Source organism: Raphanus sativus, chromosome 6, assembly GCF_000801105.2.
Source record: "Raphanus sativus cultivar WK10039 chromosome 6, ASM80110v3, whole genome shotgun sequence".
Classification (NCBI taxonomy): Eukaryota; Viridiplantae; Streptophyta; class Magnoliopsida; order Brassicales; family Brassicaceae; genus Raphanus; species Raphanus sativus.
The window spans coordinates 14,027,103-14,044,447 of NC_079516.1; the positions used below are offsets into that span (position 1 = coordinate 14,027,103).

At 32.8% G+C, this 17,345-nt stretch overlaps 2 protein-coding genes across 2 annotated transcripts; one reads left to right on the top strand and one right to left on the bottom strand.

Annotated features, from left to right (window-relative positions):
• Positions 1–3,181: 3,181 nt before the first annotated feature.
• Positions 3,182–4,716, top strand: LOC108811473 (basic leucine zipper 9-like). Its single transcript, XM_018583522.2, is given in 7 exon segments — positions 3,182–3,274; positions 3,277–3,432; positions 3,542–3,635; positions 3,733–3,904; positions 3,985–4,060; positions 4,127–4,252; positions 4,353–4,716. Coding segments are annotated over 7 exon segments (960 nt in total). The 5' UTR covers positions 3,182–3,196; the 3' UTR covers positions 4,611–4,716.
• A 1,305-nt stretch (positions 4,717–6,021) lies between these two features.
• LOC108811466 (uncharacterized) lies at positions 6,022–11,052 on the bottom strand. Its single transcript, XM_056988874.1, has 17 exons — positions 10,842–11,052; positions 10,537–10,710; positions 9,954–10,181; positions 9,774–9,860; positions 9,604–9,693; positions 9,397–9,523; positions 9,202–9,305; positions 8,953–9,121; positions 8,742–8,863; positions 8,553–8,681; positions 8,331–8,429; positions 8,194–8,251; positions 8,045–8,120; positions 7,841–7,970; positions 7,608–7,765; positions 7,272–7,536; positions 6,022–7,195 (listed from the first exon to the last, which is right to left on the bottom strand). Exons 1-17 carry the CDS (start codon positions 10,884–10,886, stop codon positions 6,263–6,265), a joined length of 2,994 nt encoding a protein of 997 aa, XP_056844854.1. The 5' UTR covers positions 10,887–11,052; the 3' UTR covers positions 6,022–6,262.
• Positions 11,053–17,345: the final 6,293 nt, after the last annotated feature.

The following is a 17,345-nucleotide window of genomic DNA, read 5'->3' on the forward strand; positions in this document are numbered from 1 at the left end:
TAGTATGTTACATGGGTAGTGGAATATATGAAGAGTGGCATGATTTAATAACAGAGATATTTGAGTTCAATAGAGTTTTCAAAGACTATACAAATATAAAATGCTAGACATTTCATTTTTCAATTGGGAAATCGGCCAAAAAAAACATGAACTTTACAGGAATTGCCAAAACAAACCTGGACATATTGGCTGGCCAATAAAATCCTGAACTTTCATTGACTTTTTCAGTTTATTAAGAACGTTACGATTGACTTACCAGATTAGCATACTGTTAATAGAGATAACAGATCATTTAGATGACGTTAAAACGTCGTTAGACAAAGAGATGAAACGACGTAGTTTCAATTAGAAATGTTATTAAAAAATGTGCTTCCATTGAAGATCGAACCCGTGCACTGGTGTTTAATGGAACAGGTTTTTGCCACTGAGCTAGTGGACTTTACAATAGATTGACGAACAAAGTTCTTTATATTGGCTTCGAAAAATAAAATTTTATTTTTTATTTAAGAAAATAAAAATCTTAAAAAGTTTTCATTTTAAAAAAAATAATTCAAAATCTAGCTTTAAAAATAGATATATTTTTTTAAAAAATCGATTTTTTTAAATGAAAATTTGGGAAGATTTAAATCGAATTTTTTTTTAAAACATTGAAAACTTTGGAAGACTTTTATTTTTTTAGGAAATCAATTTTTTTAAAAAAAATGAAAATTTGGGAAGATTTAAATCGAATTTTTTTAAAAAAAAATTGAAAATTGTGGAAGATTTTTTATTTTAAGAAAAAAATATTTTTTTCTTAAAAATAAAAAATCTTCCACAATTTTCAATTTTTTAAATTTTTTTTTTCAAAATCTAGCTTAAAAAATCAATTTTTTTTAAAAAAATCGAAATTTAAAGAAAAAATAAAGATTTTCGAAGATTTAAATAGAAATTTTTTAAAATCGAAATCCTTTTAATTAAATAAAACGATGTCGTCTTGAGATTTTGTTTGAGATTTTGTCTTAAACAAAAGATCCAGATCTTTTAATCAATAAAGAGAAATAAGTAGAGTAGTATTCCAAAAAGTCCACCAGCCCAGTGGTAAAAACCTCTACCTACAACCCGAGTGCATGGGTTCGAATCCAACCAAAAACAATTTTAATTAAACTAAACGACGTCGTTTTGAGGTTTTGTCCTAACAAAGATCTACATGAAACGACGTCATTTCGATAAACGACAATAATTAACGGTGAGTTAACACTGTCATAACTCTCCATTAACGGTGTGCTAATCTGGTCAGTCAATCGTAATTTTTTTAATAAACTGAAAAAGTCAATGAAAGTTCAGTGTTTTATTGGCCAGGCTCGAGTACAGATTTGTTTTGGCAATTCCTACAAAGTTCGTGATTTTTCTGGCCGATTTCCCTTTTTCAATTGTATGAGTGAAAATTAACGTTTGATGTTGTATATGCGTGAAAATGGTATAACAGATCACTCCATCTCATCCGTGAATTGCTAAGAGACACCAACCATTTCGGCTGGCTCAAGCAGGCTTACACATATGAGCAAAAGAAGAATGGAGTTTACCATTCCACATCACACCAAAGTGAACTAAACAAGCTTGGTGCTGTGCAAATACTCAAACAATTACATACACACACGATTTAGGAGACTAACTAAAAACAACTATTTGTGCATATTGCATGTCACCTTCTAAAGTTAGTGTTATTTTCATAATATCATGGACTGATTCATCACATGTCTTTTAATGAGCCCTCCCTAGGTGGAGTCTATAGATTCCATCGCATCTCGTGCATGGTTTTGCAACTTTCGTTAGGTTCCCGTATTTACATACCTAATATGAATCTTGTAACTGAACCAAGTGTATATTTATACGACGCATAGCATGGGATTTACTATTTTGTTATTCATGACGCGTGGGTTAACAAGATCTGAATTCTATTTACTATTAGGTTTTACGTACGCGGTACATTGTAAACTTTAGAAAATTAAAAGTCCAATAGATTCAAATGTTTTTAGTTAATGCATGTTTTTTTCTTTCTAAAAAGCTAGTTTAAAATACTTTTGGATTCTATTTTCTGATCTAAATAACTTTTGATTTCTTAAAGACACAATTCCTAATTTGTTTCTTTTTATTGTTTTATTGTGAAATATTTTAGCTTTATAAAGGAACCGCAGATCAAAAGGAAATAAAAGTTTGGTTACACCCAAAAGTTAAATCAAACACTAGAGAAGTAAAAGTATTTCTGGTGCTGGAGAAAATAAAGGTCTTTAGATCTGCTTTCCAAAAGCATATGAAGAAAAGCAAGAGAAAACAAAAGCATGAAAGAAGAGAAGATGCATGTTGTGACCCGAATATTCTTAAGTTTTTTTTTGTTTGGTATTGGTGATGAGCCATTTTCTTACGTTTCTATCTTTATTTCATATCAACAGTTAAGAGATTAGGCAAACTTTCCTAGAAAAATATTTAAACAATACCAGGCCCGAACAATACATTATTCGTCTTCATTAAGCTATTCATCAAAAAAACTTTATTCAGACAATATGACCCGTACATTTGTTTTGGTTAACTATTAAACCTAATTCACCAGTATCTTAATCTTGAAATAGTCATTGATAACTTCATGTTGATACCAGTCTCTGGCTGCCTTAGAATGTCTTATCTACTTGAACTTGAAGGATTAAGGTTATCCATGGCATATAATTGCTACCATAATCTTCTATAAAACTTTTGACATATAGTCATATAGAGGCTTAGGAAAGAAAATACGTAGCCAAAGATCTCTCTGGCCTTGCTTTTAAATTCTCTTTTGTTATTTGTTGTCATTAAAAGGAAAAAAGTTGAGTACGTTGCATTGACAAAGCAATTTTAGGTTTACTTAGCCATTAAGAAGCCTTATACAACTTTAATAAAGAAGATAGAGAGGCTTAGAGCATGTTTATCAACAAAACCCACTTGAAGGTTCTTATTTTTTTTAATCATTAACGGTGGACCCCGTCGTGACCAGATCTTTCAATATGATCCCTCCATTTTCTCTCTGCTCATTCTTGTATCGACACGTGTATTAAGAACCTTTCCTTGCTTCTCCTAACTAAGATACATTCTTTGTATTTTCTTCTTTTGCTTTAATTTTTTAATCTTATTTAATCTAAGATATGTTGTTAAGAACTACCTATAAACATGCTCTTATATAAAGAAGATGTCTATCACAACTTACACCTCCCCTCCTCTCTTTTCCCACCAAATTATCTTCTACTTGTGTGTTCACATAGAAAAAAAGAAAGAAAAATGGATGGTCACACTGGTAAAGACATTGGTATGAAGAGAAGTGCTTCCGAGTTGGCTCTACAAGAGTTGCTAACTAAGTTTTTGTCCAGACAAGAATCTATTCTTGACACAAGCCCTCTAGACCCTTCTTTTGATCTCATGAACTGGGTTAGTCTTTGGTTTTCTTTCTTCAGTTGTCTCTCTTGTTCATATCACTTGTGTCTAGATCAAGAGCCAGAGATTGTACTAAGAGTCTTGGTCATTTTGTTGGTTGTAGGATTACACATGTGGTGAGATCAGAGATAGTCGTTTGAAGTCTGAGAGCTTGAATCCAGCTGGACTATTTCTTGATGCACAGTCTTCCATTTGCGGTATGTTCGAGCCTTTTTCTTTAATTTGACTCCATGTGTTCTTCTTTTGTTGAAGTTGATATTAATGTTTAGTTGTTTGGCTCTCTTATCTGTAAAGAGAATCTGTCAGCTGATAGTCCAGTGTCAGCCAATAAACCTGAGGCTAAAAGAGCGGCTCGCGGAACCGTGAGTGTATATACTGATGATCACTCTGATGAAGAAGATGCGGAGACAGAAGCTGGCCAGTCTGAAATGACTAATGATCCCAATGATGTGAAACGTATTAGAAGGTATGTGAAAAGTTAGATGTGAAACACAAAGAGAGAGACATATATTAGAAGGTGATCACTGTTTTTTTCTGTGAACTCAGGATGTACTCAAACAGGATATCAGCAAGGCGTTCAAGGCAAAGGAAGCAAGAACAGCTGGCAGATCTTGAATCTCAGGTAAGGTTAACAAATAGCTGTTCAAGAGTTGTGTGTTTGATGGTGTGACCTTATGCTTTCTTGAAGGTTGACTCATTGAAAGGAGTGAACTCAACACTCTACAAGCAACTTATAGACGCAACACAACAGTTTCGTACTGCTGGAACAAATAACAGAGTTCTCAAATCAGATGTTGAAACCTTGAGAGTCAAGGTATCATCAATCACTTGTACTTTCATTAACCAAAGTAATAAGTGGAACATGCTAAGATTTAGATTTAAAAAAAAAAAAAAAAGTTTAGATTAACTTACAGGTGAAACTAGCTGAAGATTTGATAGCTAGAGGTTCCCTCACTAGCAGCTTGAATCAGCTTCTACAAACTCATCTAAGTCCACCACCACATTCCATCAACAGTCTGCACTACACAGGAAATAATACCTCACCGGCCATTACAGTCCACAGTGACCATTCTCTGTTCCCTGGAATCACCATCTCTGGACAGAACTCAAGCCCTGGACTTGGTAATGTATCCAGCGAAGCTGTTAGCTGCGTCTCAGATATCTGGCCATAAGTGTCTCTTTATTCACAATATGTAGTGATCACTCTGCAAATTTCATGTATGTGTTTCACTATAGAACTAGAAACATATAAATGAAATCTACGTTTGGTTAGCTAAACTCAAGTTCCGTTTACAAGACTCACAGCTCCACGAAACTTCATATTCCGAGTTGATGACAAAAAAAAAAAGTTAAATGTAATTTAGGTGGTCCAAATCAGACCGATTTAAAATTGGACATAAATCAATAAAATAATATTTTTATAAAATTGTATGTAAATATAACATTCTGTTAAAATTATAAAATGATTTCATATATACAGTTTATATAAAATATAAATAACATATTGTATTATCTGTTTTATATCTATAATGAAATTTATTCTTATTTTCTTAAACTTTCATAATATTTTGATAATGCATATTTAATATATAAATTTTAAATTTATAAAATTTGATGAATATATTAATAGTGAAATCAACTACTTTTCTTGTTTTGCAAAAAAAAATGTATTCTAAAATACAGAAATAGTTTTTTTGTAAATTAATAAAATGCTATAATTCTAACATTATTAATTGGAAAATTGTCTTTTAAATCTTGAATTTTCAAATTTAGTTTAAAAAGGCCTGAACTATTGCTTGGACCATTTAAGGCACAAACTTATTTTGACAAACCGTTTAAAGCCTAGAATTAATTTGACTAAGCCATATTCAATACGTCGTTATCTCAGCTAACGACACGATTAAACGGCGTTAACTTCCGTTTACTGTTCCCGATAACCTAAGCTACGTCGTTTTGAAATTAGAAAAATCCCTAAATTTCTATCTTCTCAAAATTGCAATCCCTAATTCCCCAAATAAAAAACCCAATCACTTCCGAGTTTCTGTTCAAGAGCCCTTGCTTCACAATCAACTACTCTTGTTTCACGAGCCTCGGCTCCACTTCTGTCACTCATTGATTCAGCATCTTTCTTCTTTTTTCGTCGATAAGATAATTTATTCCTTGGAATCCCTTTGTCTCTCATCATTCTCGCCGAAATTGAATCAAGAGTTTGTATTTTTGATTGGGTTTTTGATTTGGGAAACTAGGGATTGCGATTTTGAGAAAATATAAATTTAGGAGTTTTTCTAATTTCAAAACGACATAGCTTAAGTTTAACGGGAACAGTAAACGGAAGTTAACTCCGTTTAATCGTGTCGTTAGCCGAGATAACGACGTATTGAATATGGCTGAGTAAAATTAATTCGAGGCTTTAAACGGTTTGTCAAAATAAGTCTGTGTCTTAAATGGTCCAAGCAATAATTCAGATTTTTTTGAACCAAATTTGAAAGTTCAGGATTTAAAAGATAATTTTTCCATTATTAATTTATGAGTTTCTACTTATATAATCAACCTTGGGAAAAAATGAAAACAAAAAAAATAAGGTTTGTGTGTAACATATACTTTATTGCTCTGAAAATGGTACATTAAAATTTGTGGTATAGATGTATAAAAACTATAAGGAATTGCTCGAACAAGATCCTTGAGCATACATACAAACAAACAAAAACGTTACACTAATACTTTCCAGCATTGTCTATTTAGCTATTTGATGCGGTTCCAAGAACCGCTATGCATGTTGTAACATGACTACATGAGCAGGCAAAACTTACATAGAGAAGTAACCTTAGTTGATTAGAGGCGTGCCCATCTCCAAATCTGGACCCATACCATTTGCAATAGAGAAGTCCTTTGGCAAGGGAATATTCAACTCTGAGCAAACCAGCCTTATAATACTAGCAGTAACACCTCCTAGAGACATCTTGTTAAGTGTTATTGCAATAGAAAATCTGTTTTCAATATCACAGAAGCCTGTTGATCCTCCCATCCCTGAATGTCCAAAACCAACAAGAGACCCATCTTGTGAAGTGACACGCTTAAAACCAAGTCCAAACTTCCCATCAGGCAGTACTAATCCACTGTAGTCTCCAGCACCCATGAAAGCATCATGGATCCTCGGATTGCTAAACAAATTGTGAACATCATCTTGATGATCACTGCTGCTGCTAGTATCATCACTGACAAGGCTGGCTAAACTCTCTGTACTCATAAACCTCTCCTCATCATAGAGCCTCTTGTCTTTACCACCTTTTGGTTTAAGCGATGCCATCATCTCCTTACCCTTTCTCTTTTTCTTTGTCTCGTTCACCGACGAGAATTTGGGAACGTGTGTGTGGCTGCCTAGCGGTGGTTGGGATAAAGAGGAATGCGGCGGTGGCACTAGACCGCCGTCTGCTAAAGATGCGTAGTACCGAGCAAGCGCACGAGCCGAGCAGTGTCCATTAGCCGCAGGGATTATAGCTCTCCGGACATTCAATGTGTTGAATAAGACTGGTAAGCTGGTTGCCATTTGTAAGATCTTCTCAGGCTGAAATGTAGAAGGAAGCTCAGGTTGACTAGCTATGGATGTAAGCTTGCTTAGCTCCTCTGTGTCCAGCGTCAACGTGGCGAGCCGAGACTCGACACCTGGTGGGATACCAATGTAGAGTTCTCCATCGATCTTTAGAGGCTTTACAATGGATTCCTCAAGAATCTCCTGGAACTTCTTCCCAGAAGCATACTGTTGAAAGCAAGATTTGACATCAAACTTGGAGCCTTTGAGTTAACAAAATAAAGAGATATGATTTTAGTTTTACCTCGAGGATGCCACCACAGAGCCATCCAAAAGTTAGGTAGTGATAAAACTGCTGAGTGCCAGGCGCTGTTTCAGGCGATGAGTTAGCAATACGTTTCAAACATTCATCCCAGTCACAGATAAGCAGAGGGTTTTCTCCAACAGGGTCAAAGGCGTTGTGTAGCCCTGATGTATGGTTAAGCACATGGTGGACCTTTATGGTATTTTTTCCATTTGATGCAAACCCTGGCCATATATCTCCTACATTCTGGTCCAGCTTGAGTTTTCTGTATCATTTTAAAAACTAAACGTTAACAAAAGAGTGACTAATCATGGGGACCAATTGAACTAATCTCACCTTTTGTCAACAAGACAGTGTATCATTCCGGCAGTGATACCTTTAGTCACAGAGAAAACAGGAAATAAACTGTCTGGTTGAACTGGACGAGGGTCATATCTTCCAAGCACTCCAGCAGCAGTGTCGATAATCACTTTCCCATCTTTATATGCACATACCTACTTAAACATGGCCGAGTTAAGACACACACAAGCTGTCTGCAAAGCCAAACGGTAAGAAAGTGTGTTCCTCACCTGGATTCCAAGTATTTTTTGGATACTCCCAAGTTGAACAAGCAGCTTCCTCAGTTTGGACTCTACATCAGAATGAACCGGCGAGTCATGTATCCAAGAGGAATCTACAGTTGGTCCTCTACTAATACTCCTGCACAATCACATTATGGTCACACGGAGGAGATGATGGAATGAGCTTCAAAAACTCCAAGGGGGGCGGCTTACCCCAAGAGAACAGATTCAGCAAATGGTCTCATGATGTCCAGATAAACGATCCGAACATTCATAGTGGATGAAAGTCCTAAAATAGTCAAATAAAATAAATACGTAAATTTCATGTAATGAGGTAAAATAGTGTGATTCACACATCATACCTCTGAGTAGATTAATGACCCTTGCAAAAATAACAATATCACCAGGAAATGCATCTACCTGCATCAAATACATTTTCATTTAAAGATTATAAAGATGGTCACTCACTAAGAAGGTTGAAAGAAAGTTTATGCTTTACCGGATTGAAGCGTTTAACTTCTTTAGGGGTGAGCTGCATCTTTTCCTGTATAACTTTCATATTTTGCATTCTTTGATCGTTCAATGTTTTCAGCGTTTTCTATAAAGAGAGAGAGAGAGAGAGAGAGAGAGAGAGAGAGAGAGAGAGAGAGAGAGAGATTATCTGTTAAGAAAAAGTTACCCCAAAGGCTATGATGAAAGAAAGAAGTGAAATTTTACTAACCAGAGCTTCATTTGATGGAGTTGAAGATCTGAAGAAGAGACCTGCCACAGTCATTGCCTGATCAGGCAGGTCGAGACGCAGCTTCAGTCCCATTTCTTCAAAGGCAGACAAGAGCGCCACTTGGTCTCCCTGTTACATTAACCACTTAAAAATCCAAACCATAACCAAATAGAATAAACTTTAACAAACCTCTGCAGAAGCTAGAAACATCTTGGCTAGTGCTTGTTTCAAGGGGTGTGAGAGCTTCTTTGTAAGCCCAAAATCAAGTAAAATAGGGCGATGCGGTGGCTTCTTACTAACAAGAAAATTTCCTGCAAAAAAAAAAAACAGAGCAGATGTGTAATAAGTCTACTACATATATGTCTCAGCAAGCAACGGTGGTTACTTACAAAGACCATACCTGGATGAGGGTCACCATTGAAGAACCCATCAACGTATATCTGGTGAGCGTATGCACGAGTGATCTCTTCAACGATCTTTTGTTTATCTATACCAAAAGCATCTAGAGACTCCACATCATTCAAGCGTATCCCATCCATATACTCAAGAATGAGTACACTCTCAGAAGACTGTCATTTAAGAGGAAACAAAGGAGGTGTAAGAAACATAAGTATCAGCTTCTAGAGTTGTAATGGCTGCATCTAAGAACCTGGATTATATCTGGAATCAAGACGTCGACCCTATTGTCACTTCTACCTTCACCATCTGTCTTCTTCTTGCAACCAAGATTCTTGGATACAGTTCTAGTGTTTTCTACAATATTGAGAAAGGCAATCACAAGCTTTAAGTGCTAGTGAGATGAAACTAAAAGTTTGTTCATTATTTAATGCAAGTGAAGCATTACCAGCTTCAATATTGAAGTCTAGCTCCCTTGGAGCTTCTTTGCACCATTCATCTATCATGGGGTTAAAATCATACTGTGGTTCTGCCCATGCAATCCAGTCAACAATGGCCTTTGCATTCTTTAAATCCTGTTACAAAGATGAAAAGAAGAGTTAACAGAAGTGTCACAGACTCTCATTGTTAATCACAACGAAACTAAGATTCAGACCTCTAAAATAATAGCTCTAATCCCATTATGCTGAACTTTAACAACCACATCCTGGCCATTAGCTAGAGTAGCACGATGAACTTGTGCTATCTACAAAACAGAGATCTCACTATCAAATTAAAAAAAAAAAGCATGTGACTATTAGCCAAACAGTGGCTTAGAAAACATACCGAAGCAGTTGCTAAAGGTTCGTTAACAAAATCAGTGAACAGGACTTCCATGGAGTTCCCAAGTTCTCTTTCAATGGTTCGACGAACCTGAGATACAATGCACACCACACATAAGAGCAAACTTCAAAACAAAACAAAAAACAAAAAACAAAAAAGAAAGCTTTTAGGTAGATAAACAACCTCTTGCAAAGGACGAGGAGGGAGGGAGTCTTGTAACTGAGTGAGAAGAGATATATAAGCCTGAGGAAGAACATCAGCACGAGTGGATAGATACTGCCCTAGCTTCACCCATAACCCTTCCAACTCCACAATCAAATTTAACACACGCTTGGCGTTACGTTCATGAGCTTTCTCCCATAAAGCTGGAACCTTTGACTTCTTAATCCACTTCTCTCTCTGTTGAACACTCTTCACTCACCACACAACACACAAGCAAAAAGTGGTAACCTTTATAGCCGAAATTAAAATCACATTTATACCAAGTGGTTTAAATTATTCTAAATTGCTCAATGGATTTAAATCAATCTAAATTGGTCCAAATCTGAACAACAATGTTAATGCAAATCCATAAATTTATCTAACTTTTCTGTATATTTAATTTTTATAATGTATCAAAATAACTTTATAACCAAAACAAAAACTAAAATACTGTATCTACTATAAATATAAAAATATGTAAATATTAATCAACGGCCTAGGAACCAGCCTAGTAGCCACTAGTACTATAAATTAAACATTGAGACAAAACAGATAAAAAGCTTACCTTATAATCGAGATAAACGAGTATAGCTACAGAGAAGACTTTCATCCTCCTTCTGTACAAGCTTCCCAACCCCATTGATACCAACCTACTCCACACTCTCTGTATAACCGCCAAGAGTCTAACGAAAAACGAAAAGACACGATCCAACGCTACAGACCACCACCAACGGTTATTCTACATAGATCACAAAAAGATAAGAACTTTACGGTTTTTTTATTTCTAACAGAATCAGATAAAAAAAAAAGAGATGAACTTTCCGTTAGAAAACAGAGAAACCCAGATCGTGAAAATGGAGAATTTTTTACCTGGAACGGACCAGAATTGCTTCCACGAAATCGTGAATTCCGCATTATATATAATAAAAAGAAAGGTTTGAATTGTCTAATTGGATAAAGGCAACGAGGTGCTTTATTGGGGTAGGTGAGAGCGGAACGTAAGCCAATTCGTATTATAGAGAGATAGAAGACAAAAGATCGTCAAAAACGCGTCATACGATTCTTCCTTCTTCTTTGCTTTGAAGAAGAAGACGAAGACGAAACCCGCGAAGCGAATGAATCTATACCGTAGATTCTTGTGGGACCCACGTGTCTCTTTTTGAATATGTTATCTTTGTAATGATCGTAAATGGGAAAACAAAAAAATGGAAAAAAAAAAAATGATCGTAAATGGGCCTTATATAGGCCCGTGTTTTAATGACCCTAAATGGGCTGCCTGATTCTAGTTTGGTTCAAGCCTAGTCCAATACCAATCACGGAAGATCCGTTTAGTAACCCAACCCAACCCAACCACATCGTATAAGCCACATATAAGCAAGTAGGTATTTTATATTGTCATACATAATTTATCCAAGTTGACTCATTTCATTATTTTTCCTATATACAATCGGATTTTTTTTAATATATTCTCCTTTTCGTTTGTCTTGATTCCATTTAGCATGGAGGCCAATCACCACCGTTAATGCTAGTATATTTGTTTGACTTTTTGAAAAAAATTGTTTGACTTTCAAAATTTGTCTACGAAAAAAGTATTTATATGATTCAAAGTAGTGGGATCAATGCGCGCACCGGCTTATATTCCCTCTCCTCTTCCATGCGGTTAATTTCGCTAACAAGCATGACAACATCGAATTATATGTGTATCAAATTTTTGTGCAGAATAATTTTTTTTTTTTTGGTAAAATGCAGAATAAATTTATTTACATATTTCTTTTTTTTTTGAGAAAGGGATTTTATAATTTATGTACAAATTTCACGTATGAAAGATATGAATAAATCAAATATAGCTTATCCTAATTTTTGTTTCTCACTAACAAATTTTACCCGCCTAGGTTGGATATTATAACTTTTCAGGACATCAATTTTCTTATTATGTTACATACTAACATTTTTAAATGTCACTAAACATACAATATGCACAATTGGGTTTTTAAATTATATATCTGGAATTCATAATGATCTTTTGTTATATATTAGTAACATTTTCTGAAAATTGGGTCTTTAAATTATACATATTTGAAGTTCATAATGTTTAGATATTAGCTTTTTAAAAAGTTTTTAGATGTTTTTGTCCGCATATATCTCTTGCGATACAAATATCAGCATTGTTAACATATTTAGATCCAAAATTATATTATTTTTTTAAAGGAAAAAAACTTATATTAGTCTTTTGAATAGTATATACAAGATTTTATATGAGTGGATGGTTGAAAGACCGTGCCGTGAGAAAGGCCGAGTCTTTGACATTATTGCCTTTATGTTGCGCACTAGGGCCACTTGCTTTGGGAATCTTTAGCTATTTTATATCACCGTTTATGTAAATGTATATAATATTAGACCCGAGACCTTGTATAGTTTATATGTTTCTCTCTTATAAATACGGCCTCTCATTCCACACCCTAAACCAATCATAAACATACACTCATACTGAAGCTTGATGGACATTGCCCATTGGAGTAGAGTTGCATGAAGTGGAGTAGAGTATAATGCAGCCAAGGATGACTTGCCGGAATGCGTTCATCATGCGTGTAGATAGGTATCGGTGATGTTGATGAACGTATTTCTGGCAAGTCGTCCTTCGGCTACATTTTGCTCTCTTCTACTCATGCAAACTCTCCATGGGATATTCTACATTTTCATTCTTTCAAACGTCTCTCATATTAACAAACCGTGGGGGTGTTGATCAGATTATCAGAAGGCCAGCATCGGTATAATAGTATATGTATTGCATCTATTAATGAATAAATAATCTTATTTTGATGAAGTTTAACGTTCCTTTGTTTCTTATCACAAAAAAATAGTGGACACACATAAATAAGATATATTTCATGCAAAATCTGTAATGAATCCGTTCCACTAAATGGACTTGAGCTTCATTTTTTTTTTCGGAAATGCAACCGTTTTGTGGAAAAAACGTTTCGGCGGCTGTTGTCTGCATAATTGTTTCACATGTTTAAGAGTTAGATTATCTAAAACTAGTGATAATAGAAAAATACATGATTGTCTTGTAAGTTTGGTGAGCCAAATAAAACCTTTTTAGGCTTACAATATGAAAAATTATGATTGCAAAGCCCTTTCTCAAAATTTTTGTTTATGATTTCTAAGAGCATGTTTATAGACAGATACTTTAATTGTATCTTAAATGAACCTTAATGAGAGAAAGAGAAATTAGAAAAAGAGAATGAGACAACTTCTCATCTCTCCACTTCTTTTCTAGCCAATACATGTATAACACTACTACTAAGATACATGACTTTCTTATCTTAATTAAGAAACAACTTCTTCCTTTCTTTTAATTTTTAATGTTATTTAATGCTAAGATATGGACTAAGATATACCTATAAACATGCTCTAAGGGAACGAACCTGCTTACATCGCCTGTCCTAGTCTATGCATAGGTCGGTTTAGAATGATCATAACATACAGATCATATCAAAAATATCATGAAAAGTTCAGCACTAATTCGCAGGTTATTATATTTTGGTAAATTTACGTAGCAATCGAGAAAGTTATATAAAAGCGATGAAGAAAAAAAGCATAAAAGTTACGAAGAAAAAAGCAGCATAAAAGAAGCCGACGTTGGTGGAATATGTTGAAGTATGCGTTGTCGGGTTTGTGAATCTAAGTACTGTAGGCCGACAAAAGTAGAGATGTAATAAAGATTTTGGTCAGGCAATCATAAATCTAAGGGTCAATTAAGAGAATGGGCAACTTTTAAGTTTGAATTAGGAAAATGGGTCACTTCAAGTTTATATTAGGCAATTGGGCAACCTAGTAGAGAGAGAATAAATTTATGACATTTTTAACCTTTTTGGCTATTAAACTTGGCAAGCTGGAAAAGTAATTTCGTGGGACCCAAAATCTATTTTGCCTATAAAAAATAATTTTTTTTCCACTAACTTTTAACAACTAACTTTTGTGGACCCCATAAACATTCTTTATTCATTAAACTTTTGGATCATATTTAATATTTAAAAATCATATATAAGCAACTACTTTTAATATAATACATATTTTTTCATATATAAAGTCAACATAAATCTATACGAATTAATATAAAATCGATGTAAACTCTAAAATTTATGAAAGTTACCCAATAAATTATACATTTTGACTCATAAAAGAAACTTTCATATTTATGAAATCTACCCAAATAAATGATAATTCATAAAATTATGTAAATTTATGGATAATTATCATAAATCTGAGTAAATTTAATAAACTTGGAAACCTTCATAGATATTTCATTTTTTGCCAAAATGGCAGGAAAACAAATTTGTCTACATTTAATTTTAATATAGTTGGGTAAATTTAATAAATTTGGAAACCTACGTGAATCTTACATTTTCTTTGGTCAAAATTGATCTCACACTTTTTGTTTTTGCCAAAAATAGAAACACTCACGAAATGCTACATTTTTTTCCCAAAAATAAAATGACAAATTGGGATCTGGCAGCAAAGTGCATTCGTTATAATTTTTATGTTTATAAAATGACAAAAATTGTTAATGAAATGACAAATTTGTTAATAAAATGACAAACCCTACACCTTTCACGATGAACTGATCTAATAACTTTAATTTTCAAGGATCATATCTACTTGCTAGAACCAATATAATACCATATTGAGTACAACCTGCAGATTTCCAATCATCCCAAGTTCTTGATTAGTCATAGGTAGAGCCGCGCTTATAATCTATTGAAAAAGATATCCGCTATAGTGCTATTTCACCCCAAAAATAGAGTTATTCTTAGGTTTACCCCTAGAGTGAACATTTAGGTTCACCCAACCAATAGGAATCAAGTATTTCATAATTCATATTTTTTAAAAAAGAAAAGAAAATATTGTCAAGTTATATTATGTTTTTAAAATAAATAAAATAAAAACAAATAAAAATAATAGCCGTTACAAAAAATGAATCCAGAATCCGAATAAATTATACATTTTGACCCATAAAAGAAACTTTCATATTTATGAAATTTACCCAAATAAATGATAAATTATTCATAAAATTATATAAATTTATGGGTAATTTTCATAAATCTGGGTAAATTTAATAAACTTGGAAACCTACATGGATCTTTCATTTTTTGTCAAAATGGTAGGAAGAACAAATTTGTCTACATTTATCTTAAATATTAAAAATCATCAACAAAACACTAAACCTAAAATCCTAAACTCTAAACCTTGAATCCTAAATCCGGAACCCTTGGGTAAATCCAGAACCATTGGGTAAATCCAGAATCCGAAACAATCTGGAACCCTTGGGTAAATCCGGAACCCTATGCCTAACGTTTAATACAATCTAATTCACTATAACTCAAGAAATAAGTATACGTATACATAAGATGTACGAATATCTAAGGTGTACGAATATATAAGGTGTACGTATACATAAGTATACATAAGGTGTACGAATACCTTAGGTGTACAAATACCTAAGGTGTACGAATACCTAAGGTATACAGAAGGTGTACGAATACATAGGGTGTACGAATATCAACATAACCCATCTAATACTTAAGATGTACAAATACATAAGGTGTACATATATATAAGTATACATAAGGTGTACAAATACATAAAATATATGAATACCAACATAACCCATCGAATACTTAAGGTGTACGAATACACAAGTATATGTATACATAAGTATACATATATTTAAGGTATACGAATACATCGGTGTACGAATACATAACATCTATGAATATCTTTTGTTTATATCCCTTATTGCATTAGAGAGTTTAAATACATATTAAGTATAAAATTTAAATACATCTACGAATACAACGAGAGCACAGTGCTCTCCAAAACAATTATACGTTAATTATTTAGAACTCACATTTTACTCTATATAAAATTTAAATATTTTGCTAATAAACATATTGGTATTATAATCTAAAATTTTGTCAATCTCATTATAGATGATCTAATTAACTAAAAGGTGGTAAAAACAATGAAATAATTTATAACAACATTTCATTTGTAAAAGCTGATATACCAAATATTTTTCATTAAATTCAATAAAATAAATTAACATATTAGTTTAATTGTGTTTTCATATATGTGAAGCACATTCATTTAGACAACATAATTTTTCATATAAATTTAAGATTGTTTAGAAATGAAATGTTGAAATAAATAAGTGAAATACATCTTATAATAAAAAACTAAACAATTAAATATTTTTTTATAATAAAAAGCTAAACAATTAAAAAACTAAACAATTAAAGATTAAACAATAAATAATTGACATTAAAGACATCTAAAATGAAATATAATGAAAGATTTCTTTAAAAAAATACATCATATTTTTTATTGAAATATATAATACAGTTACAAAAAAATCAATAAAAATCGAAATAAAATCTAGATAATTTTTCAATAGAAAAGACATTTTCTATTAATTGTTTAGTTTTTCTCAATAAAATCACAGCCATGAAAACTAGAATTTTAGATGGATATAAGATGTTTTAATAGAAAAATACATTATATTATCTTGTATTATTCAAGATTTTTAAAAACTAAATTATTAAAAAGATAATGAAATATAATTAAACAATTAAAAGATAATGAAATATAATGAAATATTTTTTTAAAAACCAAACAAATTAAGAGAATGTAATATGTAATACAGTTAACATAAATTTCAATAAAATCGAAATCTAACCTAGATAATTTTTCCCATTAGATTACTTTTAAGAAATCAATTTTTAAATTTTAATAAACATTTTTAGTATTTATACTTTTAATAATTAATAAATGATATATAGTATTTTGTATGATATTAAGCATTCATTTTAATCATTTTTAGTGTATAAATATTACATTTAGGTGTCATATGTATAAATTTCATAAACGGGGCTTGGAGTGTACATGATCGTAATGGTTTTCTTATTCTTCAGTTAAAGAAAAAATGATTTTTCTTCTTCAGTTAATTTAACTGTAAAGGTGGTGGTGTAGAAAAGAATGAAAGAGAAAAGAAGATGAGAGGAAAAGAAGGAGAGGAGATGATTTTCGTAGATGATGGTTGGTGGTGTGGAAAGAAGAAGAGAGAGAAAAAGAAGGAGAAAAAAAAAGAATGAGAGAGGTGGTGTGACAAATTAAAGAATGAGAGAGGTGATGTGACAAATTTTATTTTAGATATATTTTAATTGAAATGACAAAGATGTAAATATGAATCTGACAAGATCCCAAAGGATATTTAGACATAAGTTTACATGGGCAAATGCAAAAAGTTGCCCAATTGGCTAATTAAACTTGAGGTTGACCAATTCCCTAATTTCAAACTTGCGATTTGCCCAATTT

What these genes read in the sequence shown, in the direction of transcription:
- LOC108811466 (XM_056988874.1), bottom strand. Translation starts at nt 10,886, where the DNA reads ATGCGGAATTCACGATTTCGTGGAAGCAATTCTGGTCCGTTCCAG. An exon ending in TGTTTCTAGCTTCTGCAGAG is followed by an intron (nt 8,682 to 8,741) that starts GTTTGTTAAAGT and finishes TTAATGTAACAG; the next exon opens with GGAGACCAAGTGGCGCTCTT. An exon ending in GGTCATTAATCTACTCAGAG is followed by an intron (nt 8,121 to 8,193) that starts GTATGATGTGTG and finishes TGACTATTTTAG; the next exon opens with GACTTTCATCCACTATGAAT.